Genomic DNA, 23,083 nt, shown 5'->3' on the forward strand with positions numbered 1-23,083 from the left:
CTTTTGAATATATGTATGTACATTACAAAAATGCAATAAAAAAAATCGATTTTTTTGAAAGTCATAACTGCGTATAACCCCTTAATATGCACTTCATCCGTTTTTGATTAGCTCCGAGCTAAGTTAAGTATCAAATCTGATTAGTTCTCAATTAATTTGCTATAATTTTTATCCGCGAAAGTGTCTATTTCTGGAAAATGATTTTTGTTTTTCGGTATAACCTCTTCCTCCGACATTTTAATAACTTACAGAACAAAAGTTTTGCCCAGTTCTTGAGAATAGCCCAATTCCTTCAGTGTGTCCGCCACTTTCATCGAATATTTTAAATTTTAAATACCTTTAACGAATGCTCGAAATTTGTTTGTATGGGGAGAATGCATAAAATCGACAGTAAAAAATTAATTAAAAATCAAAGCGAGTTCGAGCCACTCCAAACTTGCGTTATATTATATCAAAATTCAATGGACTCTGAAACTGCAGTCCCAAAATTTTTCTGAAAACTTTGAATAAAAAATTGACATTTTTGAGGCCAAGTTTGCTTTTAATTAATACATCTCTTTTTCTTTGTTTTCGAATTTCGCACAAAGTTTGAAATTTTGATTTATTAGGTTTTTGTTATAAAATAGATTAAGTGACTTAATTATATGAGCACAAGTGTGCATCACAAGTGTAAATCTGTAAGCTTACAATGAGCTATATTTAAGCGGAGGAGGGGTCTACAAATTGAAGTGGCAAAGCGAATGAATTTCTCTTAAATCCGTTCGTTACGAAGTGTATGGCAACGCCTACTTTAACTTCGTTCCCATGACAGTCGGTTCTACGCAACTGGAGGGACCCGAATTTATATCCGGCTAAAGACTGCCACTTAAGCAGCGTTCCCTGTATATTCGTATGTATGTATGGGGCTGCTATAACAAAAACAACCTACTTTAACTTTGAACGAACAAGAGAGTATAGGGATATTTTTATATCAGGCCAAGAAAAATTTTGATAAAATCTGGCACAATAACTACTGTACTAAAAAGAATGCAAATTGTGATTATTTATCTAATTTTCAACTGGTTAAAATCTAGTTATTAAAGAACTAGTTTGCAATTGGGCCAATAGTGGCAGTACTGAAATTCAAAAATGTTTCATTGGTTCATGTTTTTCTCACAGGGTACAATCCTTTTACTTTCTGTGCATGGAAATCTTGTCCTTCCAGTGCGTCATAGATAGAGGTTGACTAATGTGGTAGGGCCTCATACACCCATCCTTTTGTCGGCACGTTGCAAGTCGATTAATTCTATTCAAGTGCCGCTTTTGACGTCTACAGTCTACATTGTAGACGTCAAGACTCGCTTTGCTTTCGTCATAAAATAATTGTACACATTCATACAAACATAAAAAAAAAATACTATTGTACTATTTATACCTATAGTGTCGTGACTGGCAACTTTTCTAAGAGATTCCTTAAATCGAAATTCAATAAAGGCATACATGCAAACTCATAAATATACAATATATAAACACCCACGTGTAAAAATTTATACTCCTCTCCCTTTTTTTTGGGTGCAGCGCGATTCCGTGTGAGTGTAGAAATGTGTGCAGGTGACGGGCAAATTGCTAATATTGATTTTTTTTATTAGACTACAAAGCAAAGTAAATTGATAATGTAATCCTTTATTGATTTTTGTGCTGAATATTTGCATGTGCACGTTTTTTATTATTTTTTTACATTCGTTTGCATCATACTATTGCACGTAATACATACTTCAAGTAGGTTAATTCCAATCAATAATGAAATAATGCTTTTGATCACTTCAGAATTGACTTCCCTATTCACATTTTTTTCTTGTCACTGGGGACCAATGCCATTCATTTCCCAAAGTCCTCATGCCATAGATTATTAAATCTCCTTTATCTTAAGCATAGGAATTAATAATATTTACGCTTTGTAAACAAATATACTTACCTAAGCAGCACCAGTTACACATTAAGTTTGTGTCGTAAGATATGTGTTTGAGTTTAAAATTTAAAAATGTAAATATTGCAAGTATTAAACTTAAAAATAGGTGCTGTGCCAATACAAGCTTATTACCTACCAAGATTTTTAGGCATGCAGCTGTAAACGAGGTGTGTCTATTAAGTAGCAATACTGTCACTGTAAACCTTTATATTCTGATTTCAAATATCCCTCATCTATCACTAAAGCCCTACACGCTGATAATTGTTCGAAACAGTGTTGGAGGGCTTAATCTATGAGCTTATTCACATATTTGTTGGAATGAAATTGTACTTGTTTTGTTGCAAACTTCTTCTTGAAATTATATAGACGTTGCACAGCACCAGATCCGACAAAGCTGATATATTGTACTTGGCTAAAAATCGCTGACACTCGATTGAAAGCCCATGAATTTTTTTCAACAATTTTGGTTTATATTCTATCTACCGTTGACTGTTATTTTGACCTTTAGAAGCTCAGTGAAGGTGCACAACGAAATAATTACCGAAGAATTGAGTAAACCATACAAAACCCATATAACAGACTTTAAAAAAAAACTAAGAATTAGATGATTCGACTTGATGTCATAAAGTTCGGACGACTTCGTCTTGGGCATACAAAGACTACACACGGACATCTCATGACTCAACTGCATGCACGTGTAATCCGGATGTTAGAAGTATCATCCCCCATATCCTCCTCCATTGCCTCTTATACTCTGCCCGCAGAAGACAAATCTTTAGCAACTCAAACGAAATGACCCACCTATCCTTCCCAACTTCTGATTTGTCAGTATTTTGTCCGGGAGTGAATAATTTTCAACGTCTTCTCGACCATTTTCAAAACTTATTCACTGTGTTTATTTCTCTCAATATATTGGGTATGGGAATAAGTTTCCGTCCTTTCTTAGCCAAAATAACGAATTACTTAAACAATTAAATTATACAATACATGATATTATGTGAAGTATGTGCCATTGGAAGCCACAACTGTAATCCATCTTTCAGGCAGCATACGGATTCCTTTGAAAAATTCGAGTTCTTTTGACTTGATCCATTCATTAAGCCAGCTTGCGATGCTCTCGGAAGAAGTGAACCGCTCTCCCATAAGGGTTGACTGCATTGATCGGAACAGAAGGTAATCTGAAGGTGTAATGTCTGGGGCATACGGTGGGAGGGGCATGATTTTCCAATTCAGTCCCTTTAAATATTTTTGGACCGATTTAGCAAAGTGTGGCCTGGCGTTGTCATGCCGCTTAACCTTGTCCTATTATTGTCGCTGTATTTTAAAATCAATTCATTACCTTAAATTTAATCTAAACATTATTAAAATGCAAGCAAACCTGAATTAATCGTGTGTAAAATCTAATTTACATACATACATAATGCAAGCGCAACATTTTTGGTGTTTGCCTGCGCTTTGGCATTTGCATCATCAAAATAGATACGTATGTATGTATGCACCTATGGCACATGAGTGCATACCAAATACAAAGAAATAAATAAATACAAAAAACATAAATAAAAAAATGTATATAGTTGCCTTTGTGCTGGCTTTGTCTCACCATTCTTGCTGGCTGTCTGTCTGTCTACCTTCTTTGTTCCGTGCATGCGCGTTTTTACATTCGAATAATTACGATATATTACAAAACCAGCACAATACAAAAAGTGTTGAAGTGAAGAATATTAATATGATCAGCCACACTTATTCTGTGCGCGTTTCATTTAATTTTTCATTCCTTCCCATCCAACATGCGTATACACACATACATATGTTTGTGTATGTATATGCGTACATCCATACATGTGCATGCTAAAATTGGTATGTATCTATATGTAATATAATGTAATGTATAAGTTTAAGACTTATTTTGCTAACACTCGCCTGACTGCCTACCTCCTTCTTTCTCTTCTTTTCACATCCAACTAAGCCAATGGATGGTTGATTTGTGATTTATCACATTGACCCGTAGACGATCTCATTGGCTTGTACAGCATGCCCTCATTGCCAACATAGCTATGCACATATGCATGTATGTATGCACTTACTTTCAGAATTGTGCATTGCTATTGACTTCAACTCCTATTTTCAATTTACATTTAAAGTATATATTTATATTATATATATGTATGTATATGCATATACATATTTATATGTGTAAATGTACACTCTGCATCCTTCAAACTTTTCTTCAATCAGCTGCTTGTTCGTTGCTTGCTTTTCACATTTCTTACAGCAACAGTAGTCAGCAGTTGCGTGTATATAAATACATACATATGTATGTATGTAGTTTGGTAGGCGTATGTGTCTGTCTTCCATTATAGTTTGTTGACTGCTTTGTTGTGTCAGTTGTTGCTTGGCCTCTATGAACCTTCTTTGTTTATTTGCCTCTTCTCAGTTTCAGTCTGCTCTTCGAGACTATCTCCTATATTAACTCTCCTTTTGGCTCTTTTAACACCGTTTTTATCACACACACACACACACATACATTCACGCATACTCGCAAATAATATACTATTTTTCCCATGTGTTTGCAAAGTCCTGTGCGTCTATGCTTTGTCTGCCCCCTGCTTCTCCATTTTCATTCTATTTGCTTTTTGTTTTATTTGCCACTTGGCTGTGGCTCTGTTGATCCGCTTTTGTGCCCGCTGTGCCACTTCTGTGACTCTGTAATTATATGACTTTGTTGTTGCAAATCTGCACTCTTTCCGTTTTCTGTAATCATTGTTGCAATTGCTGTTTGCCATTCTTTATTTCAGTTTTGCTTGATTTCCACATGTTGCCGCCTTTCGGCTGTATGCACAAACACATGCACTTAACATATGTTATGTGGAGGTTTGTGGTTACACACGCTTTTTTGCAATCTTTGTTTTGCTTATACCTACATATATAAATTTATGGCTTTATGTCTGCAACTGTTCTTTTCTTTATTTTACTTAACTAGCAATTGGAGTTCCCGGAGTGTCAGTGCCATAGAGTGTTTCGAAATTGTTGTTTTTCGATAAGATGTAATATTTGCAATGGCCTTACTTTATTATTTTATAGAGGAAATGTTTAGTTAATTTCACATTGATTATGAGGTGGGGGCGCAGGGGGATTTTGGGTGTAGAAACAAGGCAGACCAAACTTTAACAAATGTCCCCAAAGTAAAAATTTCGTTCTTTTATTGTTTTGACACCAAGCCAAATTTTCAGGCTTTGTAGCAACATACATATGTTCCGCAAGCCTAAAAACAAACTAGCCAAACTTTTCTCAGACTTTGCTGGGTTAGCAGACAAACAGCTGGTTCGCACATTAGTACTGGCACAAGTGATTTTGGCAATCAAGTAATCAATAACTTTTCTTATATTTTAGAAACATTTTACATTATAATTTCCCCCTCATTGGAGGGTAAGAAGAAATGTAAATACTAATTTACCTCTATGTTATCTAAGCCACCCATTGCTTGCATAAGTAATTAAATTTTAAGATACATGAAGTACTCTGTTACATACATATGTATATCAAATCGACCGTATTCTCGGTCTATTTTCCTTTTTGTCGCTCAGCTGCGCAGACGCTCACGTAGAGTGAGAATAAAAAAAATCGAGTTTTATTTATCGAGAAATCTCATCTTAAATAAGTCCAATAACAACATTTAGGTGTAGGGTGCGTACTTCACCAAGTCATTGCTAAAGAATTTGCGTACAGCAACAAATAATATTTCTACTAAAACGAGCACCGCTGTGCCGACCTACCATCGATTTGCCATCTGTTCTTGCGGAAATTGCTGCCACTATCGCTGAGAATACTATCACTGCTGGAAAGCTGACCATGTTCCTAATCTAGGTGGATTGCGCACGTTTGCCGTAACCTGTCAGCTACAACAGAAGATTGTTGTTGATGTTTTTGTTTTTATTGGTATTGTTGTTGGTGTGGTTTTAGCAGCATAAACATTCCGCATACATGTTTGGGGGAAATGTTGCTGGAGTGACCGGATATAAATCCGGGTAGTTCCGGTAACGTAGAACCGATTGTCGTGGGAACGACTTGAAATGGTCGATGTGCATACATACGTACATACAAACAATATCACCTCAATATTTTGACCAGTTTTGATTATTTTTCTTTTTTTGTTTGTATATCTTTGTTTTGTAATCTTATATGTTAGTAAATCTTATTAGCTAACAAGAAGTTTCAAATTTTATATGTATAAAAATTAGAAAATTCTACAAACTTCATCCAAGTTCCCGGCTTTTAAATAGAATTTCTATAAAATATTTCGATAAGTTTTATAGCTTACCAAATTTTAGTATAATAAAAAAGAATTGCGAAGCAGCTGAAAAATCCCCTTGATTTTTGATTACATTTTTGTTTGCCGGTGTTGCGCATTTTCTCCATACAAAAAATGCGCTAAATCTTTTTAAACAAAAAAAAAATTGTCAAAAGTCGACGTGATTTCTGATCCACTTGGAACTTAAACCAAAATTAAATGGGCTAAAAACTGCATACTCGGAATTTTTCTAAAAATTCGTATTAAAAAGTGTGAAATTTTTGATCAAAATGATGAATGAAATTAAATATGAAAATTTCATAAAATTAAATATGAAACAAATAAATTGTCAAAACTTATCAATAAGTCCTTGTGCTACAGTTATAGTGTAATGTAGGTACAAAGGTGGGCCCAATAAGCCTTCTCCTATCTTAAAGCTGAATTTAAAGCTATAAAATGCTAAGATAAATGATTAATATTTTTTTTTACTAAAACATTTTGATCGGTACACCAGGTATTCAAAGTATTGCTTTGAATTCTTCCAAGGAATAAATAATAATAATAATACTAGGTGCGGCTATTAAATAGCTCAATTGGCCTTTAATGTATGCATTCACCTCCCTCGTCCCAAAAACATTTCATGCGAATTTTCCCTTGTTGTTGTTGTAGCAGCAAAACATTGCCCATACATGTACGGGAGTGCTGCTGGAGTGACAGTCCCTGGCCGGATATATAGTAAGTGCGGGTCGTTCCGGTAACGTAGAACCGACTGTAGGGAGGAACATTTTCCCTTGTTCGAAAACTCTGCTGGAAGTCTTATTTTGGTAGTTCTTTCAGAACGCGGCTCGCTTTCACTTTTACAGTTTCAACGAAATCAAATCCTTTTTATTTTACGATAATCCCGCGCAGGTTCCAGTGAATTTGTTATGCTAAATTTGGCTAGAAACCGCTCGGGAATAAGAATAAGTCAGCGCGTTGTCTTGCTTTATTATTGCAGTTAATATTTTTCTGGCTGAAAGGAAAGAAAAAACCAATCAACCCTCATGGGAACGAAAACTTCGGCTATACTGGTTTGTCAACAGAGGCGAGAAGTGCTGCATTCGAAAGACAAGGTCCTTTCTAAATATCAACCTAAATCGCTTTTCTGAGTTAAGTTGTGGCAACATGATGAATATGTAAATAATGAGCCTAATCCTGAGTTTCCGGGATCGCAATGCAAGATCCTGAAAATGTCGGGATTGTAAAAAATCGAAAAAATTTAAATCCCTAATCTGAACCTTCTGGTGGGTCACCGAAATATTTCTATTGTTGGCTGAGTTTGTTTTGAAGCTTCTAACGTTTTTTACTAGTGGAAACACTTTTTTCTTATGTGTCAAATAAAAGTTTTTTTCTATTATAGAATAATAATATTCACGTACTGTTATTTTTTGTTTTATTAAAATATTCAATTCAATGAAATTGAAAGAAAACAAAACCTAAGATAATTAAAAATGCAATAATTTATATTCACGTTAAATTCAATAGAATAAAAAAGTAAGAAAAATAAAAAAATGTTCGAAAGCGAAAAAGAGAAGATCATTTGAAAGCAATTTGCATTAGTAAGTTTGTGTTAGTCACGCTCTTAAAACACAAAAAACAAATGTGAACAAAACACATTACAACTTTAATTACTAAGCAAAACTAATTTTAAAACAATAAAATCATGTTGGCACATGGACCATCATTTTTGTTGTGTTTTTTTTGTTTTGCTATGGTAGCAGTGATTGTGTTTATTACCTTTTTTTATTTATTCCGTCAAATAAGCAAAAACAAGAACACAATATCCATCCGGTGCTGTTGATACAAATATAACTCACCTGAATGGGGTTTTGAAAAGTAATCTTATTTAAATTTAAAGCCACGGAGGCTGCGATAGTCGAGAGGGCTAAAGCGTGATTGCCAATCAGTTGATATCGTGAGCGAAGACCTCTAATGGGCATGCAAATTCAAATAATAAACAAAAATTTTACTTTCTTTTTCGAGAGGATTTCTGCCGAGGAATAGTTTCTCATAATAACGATCCGCCGTTTGGTGGCTGCATAGAACTGTAACACCTAATAAAAAACGTACAAAAAGATGCACAGGGCGACATATTGGCAAATTTTTACTACTTTTTGAATTAAATTTTCTTTTATTTTTTTTATAAAAATATAGTTCAATTATATAGAATATACACCTATACACACAGCACCACATATAGCAAAATTTTGATTATTTTTTATTTTTTGTTTGAATTTATTTATATTTATAAGAAATGTACTTCATACCACAAGATGTATATTAACAAAAAGTTGAAAAATTTGTATAAAATTAAAAAAAAAATATTTTTTTAACATAATTTTGAACTTACTAGTGAGAAATTTTAGAAATATGCTGGGTATATTTAGGTATGGTATTGTGCAAGTTTCAAATGGCTCAAAAATTGTGCTGATTTCTGACAATTTTTTTTCGGACGATTGGGCGAAATTTTTTTATATACAGAAACTGCACAAGACATCCGCAAAAAAAAAGTATAAAAAATCAAACCAAATTTTGAGCCACTTTAAACTTGCAGTTATCAGAATTCAATGTGCTAAGTAATTGTATACACGAAATTTTTCTAAGCATTCTGATTAAAAGGGATAGAAATTTTTATGGGGAAAGTTGATCCTTTAAGTTATATATTTGTATGATGTAGCATAAACTATATTTATATAAAGAAATGAAAAATAAATAAATATCTAAAACATTACAATATGTCGCGCACCTATTATTGTGAAGACAGGTGTATATACCATATAACTGAAATATACTTTTATAAATAAATAAAAGAATAATAGTCAAAATTTGGCAATATGTCGCGCTGTTAAAAACAAAAATATAAAAAAAAATTGCGTTACATGGAAGAAAATCCATAACACCGTCAACACGAAAAAAAACAACAGTCAAGGCGAGTTTTTTAGTCACTTTAAAATGGCTCAATTAAATTCAATAAAAGTTTCCTAAAAAATCTGATAAAAAGTTTGAAGCTTGAATGATAATTTATTAAATTAAGAAAAAAAAAAAACAAATGTAAAACCTTTGTTATGAAGTTTAAAATTTTAGTTTATTTAATTGTAATATGTAATATATTTTTATATAAAATTTTATGTAGACTGGCTGTTAATTTTTGGAACCAAACAGACTTATTTTGTAGCATCAGGCGGGCGGGCAGAAATTTAGTTTTGACATATAAAAAATTGGCATGGGTTTTATCCGATCTTAATAATCCTTATGACAGATAGGGACGAACACAGAAAATCCAATACTCGATGTTGTTTTCATAGCAGTTCAACAAGTCCTGCCAGTACGGTGTAGTCAAGAATGATAGAAACGAGATTGCGCCCATCCGATAGTGCGTGACGTCACATTGGCCGAGTTGTGCAGTGTTGCCAACCATTTGCTCTTCGCAATAAATTTAGTGCTTTTTCATATATCAAAATGCGAAACTTTTTAAGTTGGTGTTTGTTTCTTATTTTTAGTTTAAAGCTACCGAAACTATAAGTTAAAAAAAAAAAACTTGATAATGAATTTTGATATTTTGAAAGTGTAAATTTAATTTTTTGCTTTTTTTAAGGTTATGCAAGAATATTAAATCTTCTTCTCTCAACTCTTCTAAACATTAAAAACCTTTTTACACATTTTAAAAAACATTTCAATTTACTAAGTGCGAATTAAAATCATAGAGGTGTAATTGTTTCTTCCGGTCCTCAATCCTTAGTGGGACATAGGGCATCAAGAGGTGTATTCACAGTAAAAATAAGCTACAAAATACTAGAAAATACTGAAGAAACCATAACGATATTTCTACAAAAAGAGTACCTTATCTTATTATATGTATAACCTCAAATATAGAAAAAAAGTCGTTCCCTTAAGGGGTTATACGCAGTTATGAAGCAAATAAAAGATGGGTTGTCAAGGATTTATCCTGTGGAAACTTCAGAATATTTTAATTTGAAAATTTTTGGCGGTTATAAAAGTATCCTTCAAGAACGTAACAAAATTTTTTATTTATGAAAATGTTGATTATAGAGCGCGCTGCAGGCGATTTCTGGAACCTCCTTTAAAACAAGACGATTTACGGTGTACATCGTAACTCAGGATTGGATTATCTGAAATCAAAAAACCAAACAAATTTTGTTACAAAAATATATTAGATTATCTAGTAATTAATCGCTCGGCTAATCAAAATAGTGAATTTTCACAAAATGGTAGCTTTTAAAAGAAATGATTTCGATTTTTACGTTAGAATTTGGCCGTAAATTGATTATAAAATGGAAAATAAGTATCAGATTTACAAAAGGAACGATTAATTACTAGAAAATGTATCTTTAAAGATTGAGTTAAAACGGTTGACCGATCAAACAAGCTGTTTTCGAGATATCGTGTACACCGACTTGAAAAATGCCGTTTTGAAAAAAACACGTTTAAAGTTTCAATACCTACCTTAAAACGTGCCGAGGCATCTCTACATATTTAGGTATAACTCCGAAAGTATTGCTTAGATCTACTTCAAATTTCGTGCGTATACTTTTGAATATATGTACATTACAAAAATGCAATAAAAAAAATCGATTTTTTTGAAAGTCATAACTGCGTATAACCCCTTAACAAAGGAGTTTCTCATTTATTTAAAAACGCGCAGTTTAAAGACAATTTGTCACGCTTACAAAGTTTTTTAAATAATTCAATAAAAATTTGGTATTTTCTTTTCTTTAAATAGGCATTTCAGTGTGTCTCTATATCCAAAGCTAGGCAACACTGCAGTAGCGAGAGAGAGATTTGACTGCTGAAAGCAGAAGAACACTAACAACAACAGCAATCGCCAGATGTTAAAAAAAGTAAAGTTAAAAAAAACTGACTGAATTATTGAACTAATTTTTAAAAAATTTATATTTTACAAAACTACAAACATTACATTTTAATTAGAACAGGCTCGAAAAATGTCATGAAGAGAGAATAGAAACTACGAGACTAAATAACGAAAAAAAAAAATGCTAAATCAAGTTACGAAAATGGAAATCTGGCTATACTGGTGCTAATACGACGCAACTCATTGTCAAATTCGCTGAGAGCAAAGTAACGGTACCACGATAGGCGTCATCTCATTATTCTTTCCATCATGCCGTCTAGTCACCGATCGTCATCATGTATCTCAATAACGGTAGGCCCAGAAAACATGCTGTTTCGACGGTTTGAGCAATGAGGTCATATGAATAGAAGCTTATTCCCGAGCGGGGTACCTTCACATGCCAGGCACCCAATACTTGTTAATGAGATCCCATTCCAATTGTTTAACATACCGGAATGACTCAGGTTTTCCCCGACCAAGGGCTACCGCTGCAGCAAATCTGATCTGAGGTTGGCACCAATACATGTGCGGAACATTGTATATGAAAAAAATTCTAAGCATCGTTTGCGAAAAAATTCTCAAAAGTCAGCGTGAACGTTTCGAACTTCATAACGTCCACACAATGGTTCTCAAATTCACCAGACGCGAATCCGATTGATTATTCTCTTTGGGCCATTTTGGAGAGCAAGGTTCGAACTAAAAATTTCACCAGTCTCGAGGCGCTGAAAAAAAAACATTGCCCGCGAGTGGGCCACAATACCGGCAAGTCACATTCGGGCAGCTTGCGATTCGTTTCTGGACCATCTCAAGGCCATAGTCAAGGCAAAAGGTGTTCATATCGAGCAAAAGTAAATTGATTCTTAATTTTGTTTTTTTTTCACACATTTTTTACTTTGAACTGAAATATATGGACTTTTTAATTGGTTACACTTCGAGTGCCGGACTATGTAGAAATATTGGGAATATTGCAAAACGGTGAAGTGACTGTGTGAGCACAACAATCCGTTACCTGAAGAAATTGTAATACTTTTTATTCCCTTGTGTACGTACTACTGCTCTTCTTCTTCTTAATTGGCGCGATAACCGCTTACGCGATTTTGACCCGCCAGTCATTTCTTTCTCGTGCTAACCGGCGCCAGTTGGATACACCAAGTGAAGCCAAGTTCTTCTCCACCTGATCTTTCCAACGCAGAGGAGGTCTTCCTGTGCTACCATCAACTGGCACCGCATCGAATACTCTCAGAACCGGAGCGTTTGTATCCATTCGGACGACATGACCCAGCCAACGTAGTCGCTGGATCTTTATTCGCTGCGCTATGTTTATGTCGTCGGAAAGCTCACTGTAGAACTGTATACACGGGTATAAAAAGTAGTTCATGGTGGTCAAAAAATATATTCGGGCATGTGTTGTAATTCAGTTCCGAGTGAATTTCGTTGAAAGTTGCCGGTTATCACTTTTTTTTAATAATTCTACCTAATTCTACTAATGCCAAAACGAATGACTTGTTTTTTGTTGTTTCCTTTTTTAGCGTTAACGCAAGTTTTGAAACATAAAATACAATTTTGATGAATTATCTACTTTATTTTTTCGTTTAGTCACCAAATTTATATATGTATTTACATACAGATGTATGCAGTCGTGTAGTTGTTCTTAACTGATATACTAAGTACTTGAATTTTTTTTTATTTTATATTACAGGAAATTTGATATTTAATCACTGGCAATATAAACAGAGACGAGTTTGATTTGAACCTCAACAGAATATCTGTACACACACAGGCCAAAGAATCACAAATAGAAGCGAAAAGCAACTAACACAGATAGAAGTGTTGCGAGTGTACGTGACAAAGGCAATCTGATAGTCCTCAGATCCCCAGACAGACAATTAGACGATAGTGTCCCAGTGACGCTGCAATAAAATAAAAAACAAAAGCAAACATTAAAAACATTGCGGGAGGTGCGCCATCGCTATCGGTGCTATTTTCTGTTTTACGCCGTGCTTTTGCATTGTGTGTGGTTTTCAAATTGATAGCCAGCGTGCAGCAGCGTAAGGGAGGTGGAACTTATCAGAGCGCTGATATAGACAACACAAGTTATCGCTGGGCACACACACTTCCACATACATAGATATAATATATTGCATACTTATATGAAGACTCAATAATAACAACAGTAATCAGAAAAAAATATCAACCAAAAAGTGCTGGTACAAGCGCAATAACACAACAAAAAGCAGCGGCGGCGTCGTCGTGAAAACACAAAAAATAAGATAAATAAAAGCAAAGAAATAAATAAATAAAAAAGAAAAAAATTAAAATAGCAAAATAAACCGTAGCGCACTAAATGCGGACAAAATAAAGAGCAACGCGCAGTGGATGCCGTTGAGTTGTTGTTGAATCGTGGAGCAACATACAAGTTGGTAAAGTAAATGGTCGCGCGAAACGAGTCGACTCAAAAATACAGACCCAGTGCTAAAGTGAATGTTGTTGAATAGTTGTGGTTGCCTTGCTTCACTTGTGTTGCTCTAATTGTTGCAAGTGCTTTGGAGTGTGCAGCAGCACCTACATAGATATTATTGGTAGTGGAGTGTGGAGGTGTGGATGTGTGTAGTGGCGTAGTCTTGCAGATTCACAAGCGGTTTTACTAAAAAGCAGACGAAGCGAAAAGTTGGATTTTTACAGATTTCTTTTGTTGTTGGTAAGTCGGATATTCATTTGATGTGTGCAGCGTGTCAGTTGCGTTTTGTTTTTAGTTTTTCCGTTTTTTCTTTTTCTTTTGCTTTTTGCTGAAGTTTGAATGCTTTGTGTTTAATCGATTGAAGTTAATTGAAATTCTTTTCTCTTTTCTTCCACAACAGCTGACGTTATTGACGCTTAACGAGATCAACAAGAAATCAACTACATATAAATAGCAGTAAAAAGGCCACGCAAAGCAGCCGAAGTACATATATACACATATAAATCATACACTTATATACGTCTACATACATACATACACACAAGTGTTCTAGTATCCTAGCGGAGTTAAATCATTACAGCACACAATGGTGAAGACATTTCAAGCCTATTTGCCGTCCACGAATCGGACGTATTCATGTGTTCATTGCCGTGCTCATCTCGCCTCGCACGATGAGCTTATCTCCAAATCGTTCCAGGGCAGTCAGGGACCTGCCTATCTCTTCAATTCGGTGGTGAATGTGGCATGCGGCCAAACGGAGGAGCGTGTGCTGCTCACTGGTCTACACGCTGTTGCGGATATCTATTGTGAATGCTGTAAAACACCATTGGGCTGGAAATACGAGCATGCATACGAGTCCAGTCAGAAATACAAGGAGGGCAAATACATCATTGAGTTGGCGCACATGATCAAGGAGAACGGCTGGGATTGAACGGCAATGGTCGAGCTGGTGGTGCTGATGCGATCGTGCCGATCGCGTATGATGAAACGACGAAACGTAGCGGAGGCGACGGCGAAGGCAGTGCGTTCTAATGTGGCTGACAATGATAGAGTTGGACAAAATGTTGGTGATATTGCATTTGGCGATGGACTCGGTGTTGGTGTTGGTTGTGGTATAGGTAATGGCTTGTGAGTAACGACGGAGAAAGTAACTGAAGTTGAAAAGTGATGACGGCCAGATATGAACATTGAGTTGATTGATGTAGTGCGCGATGTGTCGAGGCAAGATTGGTGTCGGTATTGAAAATGTTAAAACACAAAAAATTATATTTTTGCAAAGCAGAGTTGAAAGTAAAGTGAAATTGCGATGGTATTTTAATATAAATTTCCAAGATGGGATTAAGTCTATAACAACAACTGCTATCTACCAGCTCTTTCAAGGATATAACTCTATTTTAGTTTATTTACAAACATAGATGTACATACATACCTGCATACATAAAAGCAGCAGCTGTATACTCGTAACCAATCTACATGCTCCTTTACCGACAGACATACGTACACCGTGCCTAGCCTCCGCCAATACTCACTCACACCGATATTTCTTGACTAAAATATATGTAAGTCCTTCTCTTCGGACAACAAACAACAATAACAAAAGCAAATCCGCAAAAAAGCCTTGCAAGTATTCGCTTCAATAAACCAGTTGCATGTCTTGCTGGTTTTTTGTTTTTTGAACAACAGTGTGCCAACAAACAAACAACAAGCAAACTTTGTGGGCTATGCAAAAATTTTCGAATCAAACAAAAAAACATAAATTACATTGGGTAAATGTTGAGATGAAAATAAAAGCCCACCAATGCATGCAAGTTGGTGGACACCATCAGAGCGCTAGAGCGTTGACGCAGTTGCGAAGCTAGCGGAAATGGAAAGCACAAATGGCGCGAATTTTGTAAAGCTGAAAATTTGGAACTGTCAACGCTGTTACTGCCACTGCCCTGCCGTTCCTTTCAACATTTAAACTACATTTCCTTACTACGCTCACTCTGGCTATTGTTGCTTGCCGCCACTGCAACTGCAATACAAAAACACAATAAAAATTGTTAGCTACAAAATTCATTGAAAATATGACCCTAATAATGCAGAGAAAAGCTCGACATAAAAGGTAGTAACTAAAATTTTGAAACTACAGAGCACTCAATTTTGATATCTGGCATTAGTAGCAGGCTGAATTTTTAAAAATCAAGCAACAAATTTCTTAGACCCCGAAGACTGCGGCTGCTTCGCTCTGACATGGATGGATAATAATATTTAATGGATACTTATTTATTTTTATGTTATTATTAATCAGACAAAGTGCATTACTACGCCTTGTATCCATGCAACTTGTGTATATTTTTTAGAATTTTTACTAGATGTGAGCAATAGACACTTCGTTGTAATTTTAAGTTGTACTATGTGCGTTTTTTGTGTGCTCTCCTTGTGAACACTTACAACTATTCTACTTTTAACTTGTAATCCAACAAATCATGAATTGTGTTTGTTTTATATGTAAAATTAGCAATAGATGAATGACGTAAATATTTCGACTTATGTATTAAGTGTTGGCAGTTGTCGAATATTTCGGTAAAAAATAATAACAAATCTGCTAACCGTCGACAACGAAGTATAAAAAACAAATGAGCAAAAATATCCCAGTATATTTTTTATAAGAAATTTTGTCAACATTACATTGTTGTTGTGTTTGTCAATAATATTTCACATAATCAATTCGGGACATACATACATATTTGCCTATTAATTTACCGCTGCATAATTTAGCACATTTTGCTTGAACGATAGGAATACATTTGAATGTTTGTCTACATATATTTAGAGTACTAGATTATATTGATAAGCGAATATTACCAACATAATGATACCATATGTCACGACAGTTAGTTAAAATCGATTTTTGAAATTATTGTAATTTAGAAAAAATAAATAATTATTGTATTCTAAAATGATAAGTTTCACGAAGGCATTGCAGCCTGCTGAGAAAAAGGAAGAGTATGTGATGGTACGATAGGAGCAAAGAAGGTTTAAATTATCAGAGTGAGTTTGTGAAGCTTTAAGGGGAAGTATCGCGTAAGTCTTGAAAGAAGTTGTAAATCAATGCAATGTAAGATTTGTGTAGCAATAGCTAAAGGAAAAACGTATTAAAGTAAGAACAAAAACTAAACAAACAAAACAAAACAAAACAAAAAAAAAAAAGAAACAAAAAAAAATTACATAGTAAAAAGCTGCCGAACGCGGCAGATGATGACGAACTTGTGATTGTATAGGTATAGAATGTTCTAAGAAATTTTTCAACATCTTTAGAGGATAGCAGAAAGGGCAATGTGTGCACTGCGGTTAATTCGAGTCTCGGAAAGACTGATTTTAGTTATAGGCGGTTACGCAAGCATAATGAATTGTTAGCGAAAAAAGGAAAGCGTTTCTTTTGCAGCGCACAAAGCTAATTATTGTTTGTGAGCATATTGAAGAAAAATGGTGAGCATATTAAAAAAAAAAAAAATTTAAATAACAATTAAAATATTTTTTATTATGAAAAAAAAACACATTTTTTATCATGAAAAAAAAAACACATTTTTTATCATGAAAAAAAAACACATTTTTTATCATGAAAAAAAAAACACATTTTTTAACTTAGGCACCATTTTTTTTTAATAAATTGCGCCTTAAATAATTCTTCCTTTCCAAATAACGTTTTTTGAAGTGATGGTACTAGACTTGGCCATTTTTGAGGTTATACACGAATTGCTGTTGTAATTCTATTCAACATCTAAAAGTCATACATACTTATATATCGTGTAAATCGTACATACATATTTGACGTAGCCGAGTGGGTTTGTGTGCGACCAATATACGATGGTCCGTATTGGAAACCCACTCTGAACCCCACATGAAATATCAGATTATAGAAAAAGCAGAATGCTTTGGCCGGATATAAATACTTGTACACACAGACATTCAAACAATTTAAAAGTGGAGGGGAGGTATAAATATTTGTATTTATCAATTATGTTCTTCGCATGGTAAATTCTTATTTCTGAACCTTTTTTATCAATGCTACTTTGAAGTTTTCAAACATTTTTGGAAAACTATCGTAAATAACAAGTTTTTAAATGGTTCGAAACACAAATGAAAAACTCTATATTTTCGTAAGAATATGTAATAAATGAAGATAACCTCAAAAATCTGTATGAATGTGACATTTTTCTTTTTTATCAATGCAAACAGCTTTTGCAGTTTGTTTTCAAAGCTTTTGCAGTTTGGTAAAAATCGTTTAAATGGTTAACACAAAAATTTTAAAATTTGTTTGCAAAGAATTTGTAATTAAGAAAGATAACCTCAAAAGTTGTGGCTCAGATTGGCATAATTGTTTTAACGAAACATTAAATATACCCTAATTCTATGCCAATTTACCGTTTTATACGTATATTTAAAAAATTATTAATAAATCTGTATGATTTAAAATATTTACATTGTATGGGAAAAATCGAAACCTAGATTTCTAAAACTTTACTAAATGCAAATGGAGTTAGTTTTTAAATTTATAAATAACTGCTTGCTCTAACCTCTATTCATGCGTACGGTGCTAGGCTTTTTCTTTCATATAAAAAAAATCGAACATGCACTTTGTAGGCAAGAAAAGGTGTGATAACTTAGCGAAAAAAAAATTCAAAAATCAACGGTAATTTGTAGTTATTTCAAACCTACACTTTATTTTACTAAAATTCAATGAGCGATATAACTGTATATTTAGAAAAATTCTAAAAATTCTGTTTACAGAGTTGAAAGCTTTGATGAAATTAAAAAAAATGTACAGGGATTGCAGATTTGCATTGTATGGTTTTTTTTTGTAGTATGAGCTACATATATTTTTAGAAAAAAATAGTGTTGCGTTAATAATTTTGCGCACCCCGTTATGAGAAAAAATAATAGGCGTATGAATTAATAGTGCTTAGTGCAAGTATATCTATGGTATGTGAACGATAGTGTTGCGAAAAACGTCAAAACTCAAGAAATTAAAAAGAATATTTATGACAAAAGCTTGAACGCTTTTAATCGTTCATTGCTCCTTAAGTAAAAGTAAAGACATATTTATATCTAATGAGATAGTGTTAAGGAGGGAAACCGGTTTAGATCGATCAAAAAATCGATTTTTTTTATTGCATAAAATGTTAGTATAACTACTCAAGAATATGTGGTAGAAATTTTAAAGCGAAATTCGCATTATTCCCGATTCTATGAGCACTTAAGTGACTGACCGTCGGTTCCGCACCATACCGCGCGTGAGTTAGAACGACGTTTTTCTCGAAACTACTTTTTTTCAACTGGTGGGCACTCTAGCTCAAAAAGTTATAGACCAATCGTTATACATTTTTTTCGGAGTATTCTTTATTCAATCCTAATCCATATGCATCTAATTTTGGGATTATATTAACATTAAAAATATTTTTTTTAAACAAAATAGATGCAAAAATATGGTATAAAAAAACTACTTTGTGTTCAAGCGCCTCAAAAGTATGCAATTTTCATTATTTTTTTTACCTCAATTAAGTTCATATTCTTAGGAGATATGTTGTTAATAAACAAAAATGCTGTTGATTTCAGAGAAAAATCGCAACTTCAGGAATTCCCACCACTAGGATGGCGATCGTCCATGGACGGCACGCTCTAACGTCACTATCTCCCGCGGAAATAGCTTCAAAAAAAATTTAAAAGTGTACCTAAAAATATAAATAAAATATCCTTTAAACTTAAACAAATTCTGATTATTCCTTCTTTGTTCAAAAAATTCTCGAAAAACACCAAAATTTTGGCCTCCTAAACCGGTTTCCCCCTTTCATTTTTTTTTTTTCCTTGTTCACTCCTTCCGGGAGCATAGGGCCTCGACAAGACTCCGTCTTGCGTTGGTTTCGTTAATCTATTTGGATTTCTGACGGGGTTGGTGAATAGTGTTAATAAATACCTTTATACATTTTTTACACAGCATAAAGTACTCACGTTATGTTGCGATCTTTTCTGCATAAACTTAATTGGAAAAAACTAATTTTGTTTTTTTGTGTTTTGATTACGAAGTTCCTCCAGCAATCGAGCGTTTGCAAACCCAATATAACTGCATTGCATTTTTGAAACAGGGTTTATAACACTCGTTAAGTTTTGTTAGCAAAATCCTTAAAAATAACCTTTTGCATTTAGTATGTTTTGCCAAACCATTCTTTCGAAAAACTAATATTTACTTGTGTTTTTTTTTTAATTTAAAGGCAATCTGATGCAAAGTAGCAAAGATAATAACAAAAAAATATAAAAAAAATTTGCGAACAAAAAAACAAAACAAAGCAAATATTGCAATACACAAGTAGGGGAACGAATTATAAAAACAATATTGAGGAAAATATGAGCATAAAAACTATGAAAAAAAAAACAAAAAAGAACTGCCAAGAACGAATTCGCGTCATAAACGCCGTTAGTTCTATAATAAGAAGAATACTAATAGTAATAATAATAATCAATTATAATAAAAACAGTTAGAATATCAAATTTTATTGCGTTGTATCTGTAGTAGTAAAAAAAAAAATCAAAGTGATAAACAAAATATGCGCCGATAAAGCCTGCATTAAGCTAACGGGCATTTTAATGCGTGCTTTGTTAGGAAAAAAAGAATATATATTAAAAAAATAATATGGTCATACACATATGTATGTATGTACAAACATATATTAACAGAGCATATTAACATGCAGAGAAATTATATAATTACATAATTACATAATTAAGTGATTAATCGCATTGATTACCTGCAGCGACCACATTCACTTTTATTATTTACTATTACTCACATATACATATTTGTGTATATTTGTTTGTCCAAAAATAAAATTATTATTTCATCCCACAAGCTACAAACATTCCTCTTGCACCACAATCCATTTTTGTAGACAACCAATGACAGTGCGAAAATGCTTATTGCACATTTTTGCTTTAAAATTTCCTTCTTTTTCTTTTTTAATGTATGCAGAAAAATAGAATTCCATTAGATTTCCATATAACTTTAGAAAACCGAAATTTATGAGTGTTGCAGAATTTCTTCAAACCTTTAGTTTTTAAATGCTAGACCTCCACTTTGGTTTCACAAAGCAATGGAAATGGAAAACTGTAATTCAACTTAAACAAAATGCGCTGACAAATATTTTATTGCAACGAAACGATATTCAAATTCAGAAATAATTTTTTAAAGCATTAATGAATTTGCATAAGTAAAACCAACAATAACCCACATATGTATTTATTTAATCCTTGTATGTATGCAGTAGTTAAGAAAAAAAAAAAAGAAATAACACGGTATTCCATACTACGAGTTTCAACCTCCACTTTTATTATAGTAAAAACAGAAATACTTAAATGAAAAGTAATGTGGTATAAAAAAAAGTATAATAATAAAAGCCCCAACAAATTTTGAGATAGCAGTTTGCAAAGCGATTGAAGATTTGGCTTTAACACAATTCAGATAGAAAAAATAAGTGCATATTCATGTGTATCTGTATTCAATTGCAAAAAAACAAAGAAAAAAAAAATGTAAAAATATGATCTATTTTCTCTACACTATCATTAATATTATATTATAATGGATATATGAATGTAATATATCTATAATTAAAGCAAAAACAGAAATAATTATTTTAGTAAAAATCAAATCATAAATGCATACATATACCATACATATGTAGATGTCATACATGCACAGATAAAAAATATCTGTTTGATGAAAGCATAAACCATTATAAATATTCATTAAAGTATTCGCTCATATATACAAACATATTCACATAAGTTCATATTTACATACTTGCATTGATACATACATTCATACCTAGTTTTATGTCGTCATTGATGAAAAAACGTGATAAATAAAATATTTAAATATATGTACAGAAAAAATACAAATTAAAGCCTTATTTCATTTAACTCGGGGGAAATACATATGCTATGGTTTTAAAGAATTCCAATATCGACCAGTCTTCGAAATCAATCTAGTAATAAAACTTCTGACTGTTGTTACCTTGCCTGGAACGGCTTGCCATCAATTGTATGCGTTGATGTCGTTTAGCCGTAGGCCCAAGAAACGAGCAATTTCGATGGTGCCAAACCGAAGGGAAAGCGTAGTTGGAGGAGTTGGTTGAAGGGCGCAAGTGAATAAATGGTTCTAGGTGCGGTTCCTTCACAAGGTCACACGTCTGTGTTGAAAATAATAGTAGCCCAACTAACCACCGAGTTTTCATTCGTGCACACGACAACGACAGTCGGTTTTACGTTACCGGAACGACCCGGATTTATATTCGGCCAAGTATTGACATTCCAGTAGCATTCACCATGCATGCATGGCAACTGTTTATGCTAGAACAACAGCAAAGTTTTAATTCTTTTTTATTTTATTTTTTTATGTTTCTATAAATGTATAGTGCAACAAACACATTATAGCTCAAGCTCATGATTCAATGATAAAAGGTTTGCTCAGTAAGCAACTTTCTCGTTCTCTCTTGACAAATCGGCTCCCTTAGGTTCGGTTTGCTAGCTCTAGAAATTTTGAGTAAAAGTGGAGGAAAAGTAAAATTTGTAGAAAAAACATCTCATTTTCAAAATGGTCTGCTTACGAGCAACAACTCGCTCAAAAGTATTCATCGGTATGTTCAGGACTATGGTAGTATGACATGGAATCATACCGCTTAAGTCAGGATCTGATAGAGTTTTTGACGTAATCGATGAGTGGAGAATTTAAAAAGCTTTATTTCTTGTGATGCGTTGATTTAGAAGTAATTCATGTTTTGCAAAGAGCTAGCATTTCCCCAAGAGTTACGACAGGGAGAATAATTGGATAGTCCCGACGCAACTGATAACATTGCATACCTCATTATAAAAAAAGTTGGGATTGACGGAACTTGTTCCCTATGAGCCCACCTTACCATGGATGGATAAAGTGTATGAAAAAGCTCCTCATAAAAACCATCTGCCAGAATCGGCTTAAAACTGTAGGTCCTTCCATTTGTGGAACAACATCAAGACACGCGCTACAAATAGGAGGAGGATCTCGGCCAAACAACTAACAGAATTGCACGTGTCAATTATTTATTTATTTTTTACAAAATGAGTTTCATATTGGCGAAGCTTCGCAACTTCGTTTTAAATTTAATAATTAATTCACAAAATAAAATCATGGATTAAATGAAATAATTTCTTGTTTTAATATTAGACTTGGCAGTTTCCGCTAATAACTTCTATTTGTACCATTATTTACATTCAAATATCAATTAAAATTAATTTTTTAAATCGTTCACAGTTTGTTCCCATTTAAGTAAGAAAATACTGTTTTGCTACCATTTTTACCAAAAAGGATTTCATTTGATCCACTTTATTCACTTTCTTAAATACAACCTTTTGTAAGGGAGTATCAAAAATCGAATGTCACTAGTGAGCAAACCTTTAATAATTGAATCA

General features: G+C 33.5%; 1 protein-coding gene across 3 annotated transcripts in view; it reads left to right on the forward strand.

Annotated features, from left to right (window-relative positions):
* LOC128858232 (protein yippee-like) overlaps positions 1–20,942 on the forward strand; it is a 43,231-nt gene extending 22,289 nt beyond the window's left edge. For 2 of the 3 annotated variants that reach the window (XM_054094319.1, XM_054094320.1), the window contains exons 2-3: positions 12,845–13,843; positions 14,004–20,942. In XM_054094319.1, coding sequence (XP_053950294.1) covers positions 14,190–14,534 — 345 coding nt within the window. In that variant the 5' untranslated portion in view covers positions 12,845–13,843; positions 14,004–14,189 and the 3' untranslated portion in view covers positions 14,535–20,942. Of the gene's footprint in view, positions 1–11,016; positions 11,135–12,844; positions 13,844–14,003 lie in introns of all 3 variants that reach the window. The other variant, XM_054094321.1, reaches the window with a different exon arrangement.
* Positions 20,943–23,083: the final 2,141 nt, after the last annotated feature.

The sequence above is a fragment of the Anastrepha ludens genome, chromosome 3 (assembly GCF_028408465.1).
Source record: "Anastrepha ludens isolate Willacy chromosome 3, idAnaLude1.1, whole genome shotgun sequence".
Classification (NCBI taxonomy): Eukaryota; Metazoa; Arthropoda; class Insecta; order Diptera; family Tephritidae; genus Anastrepha; species Anastrepha ludens.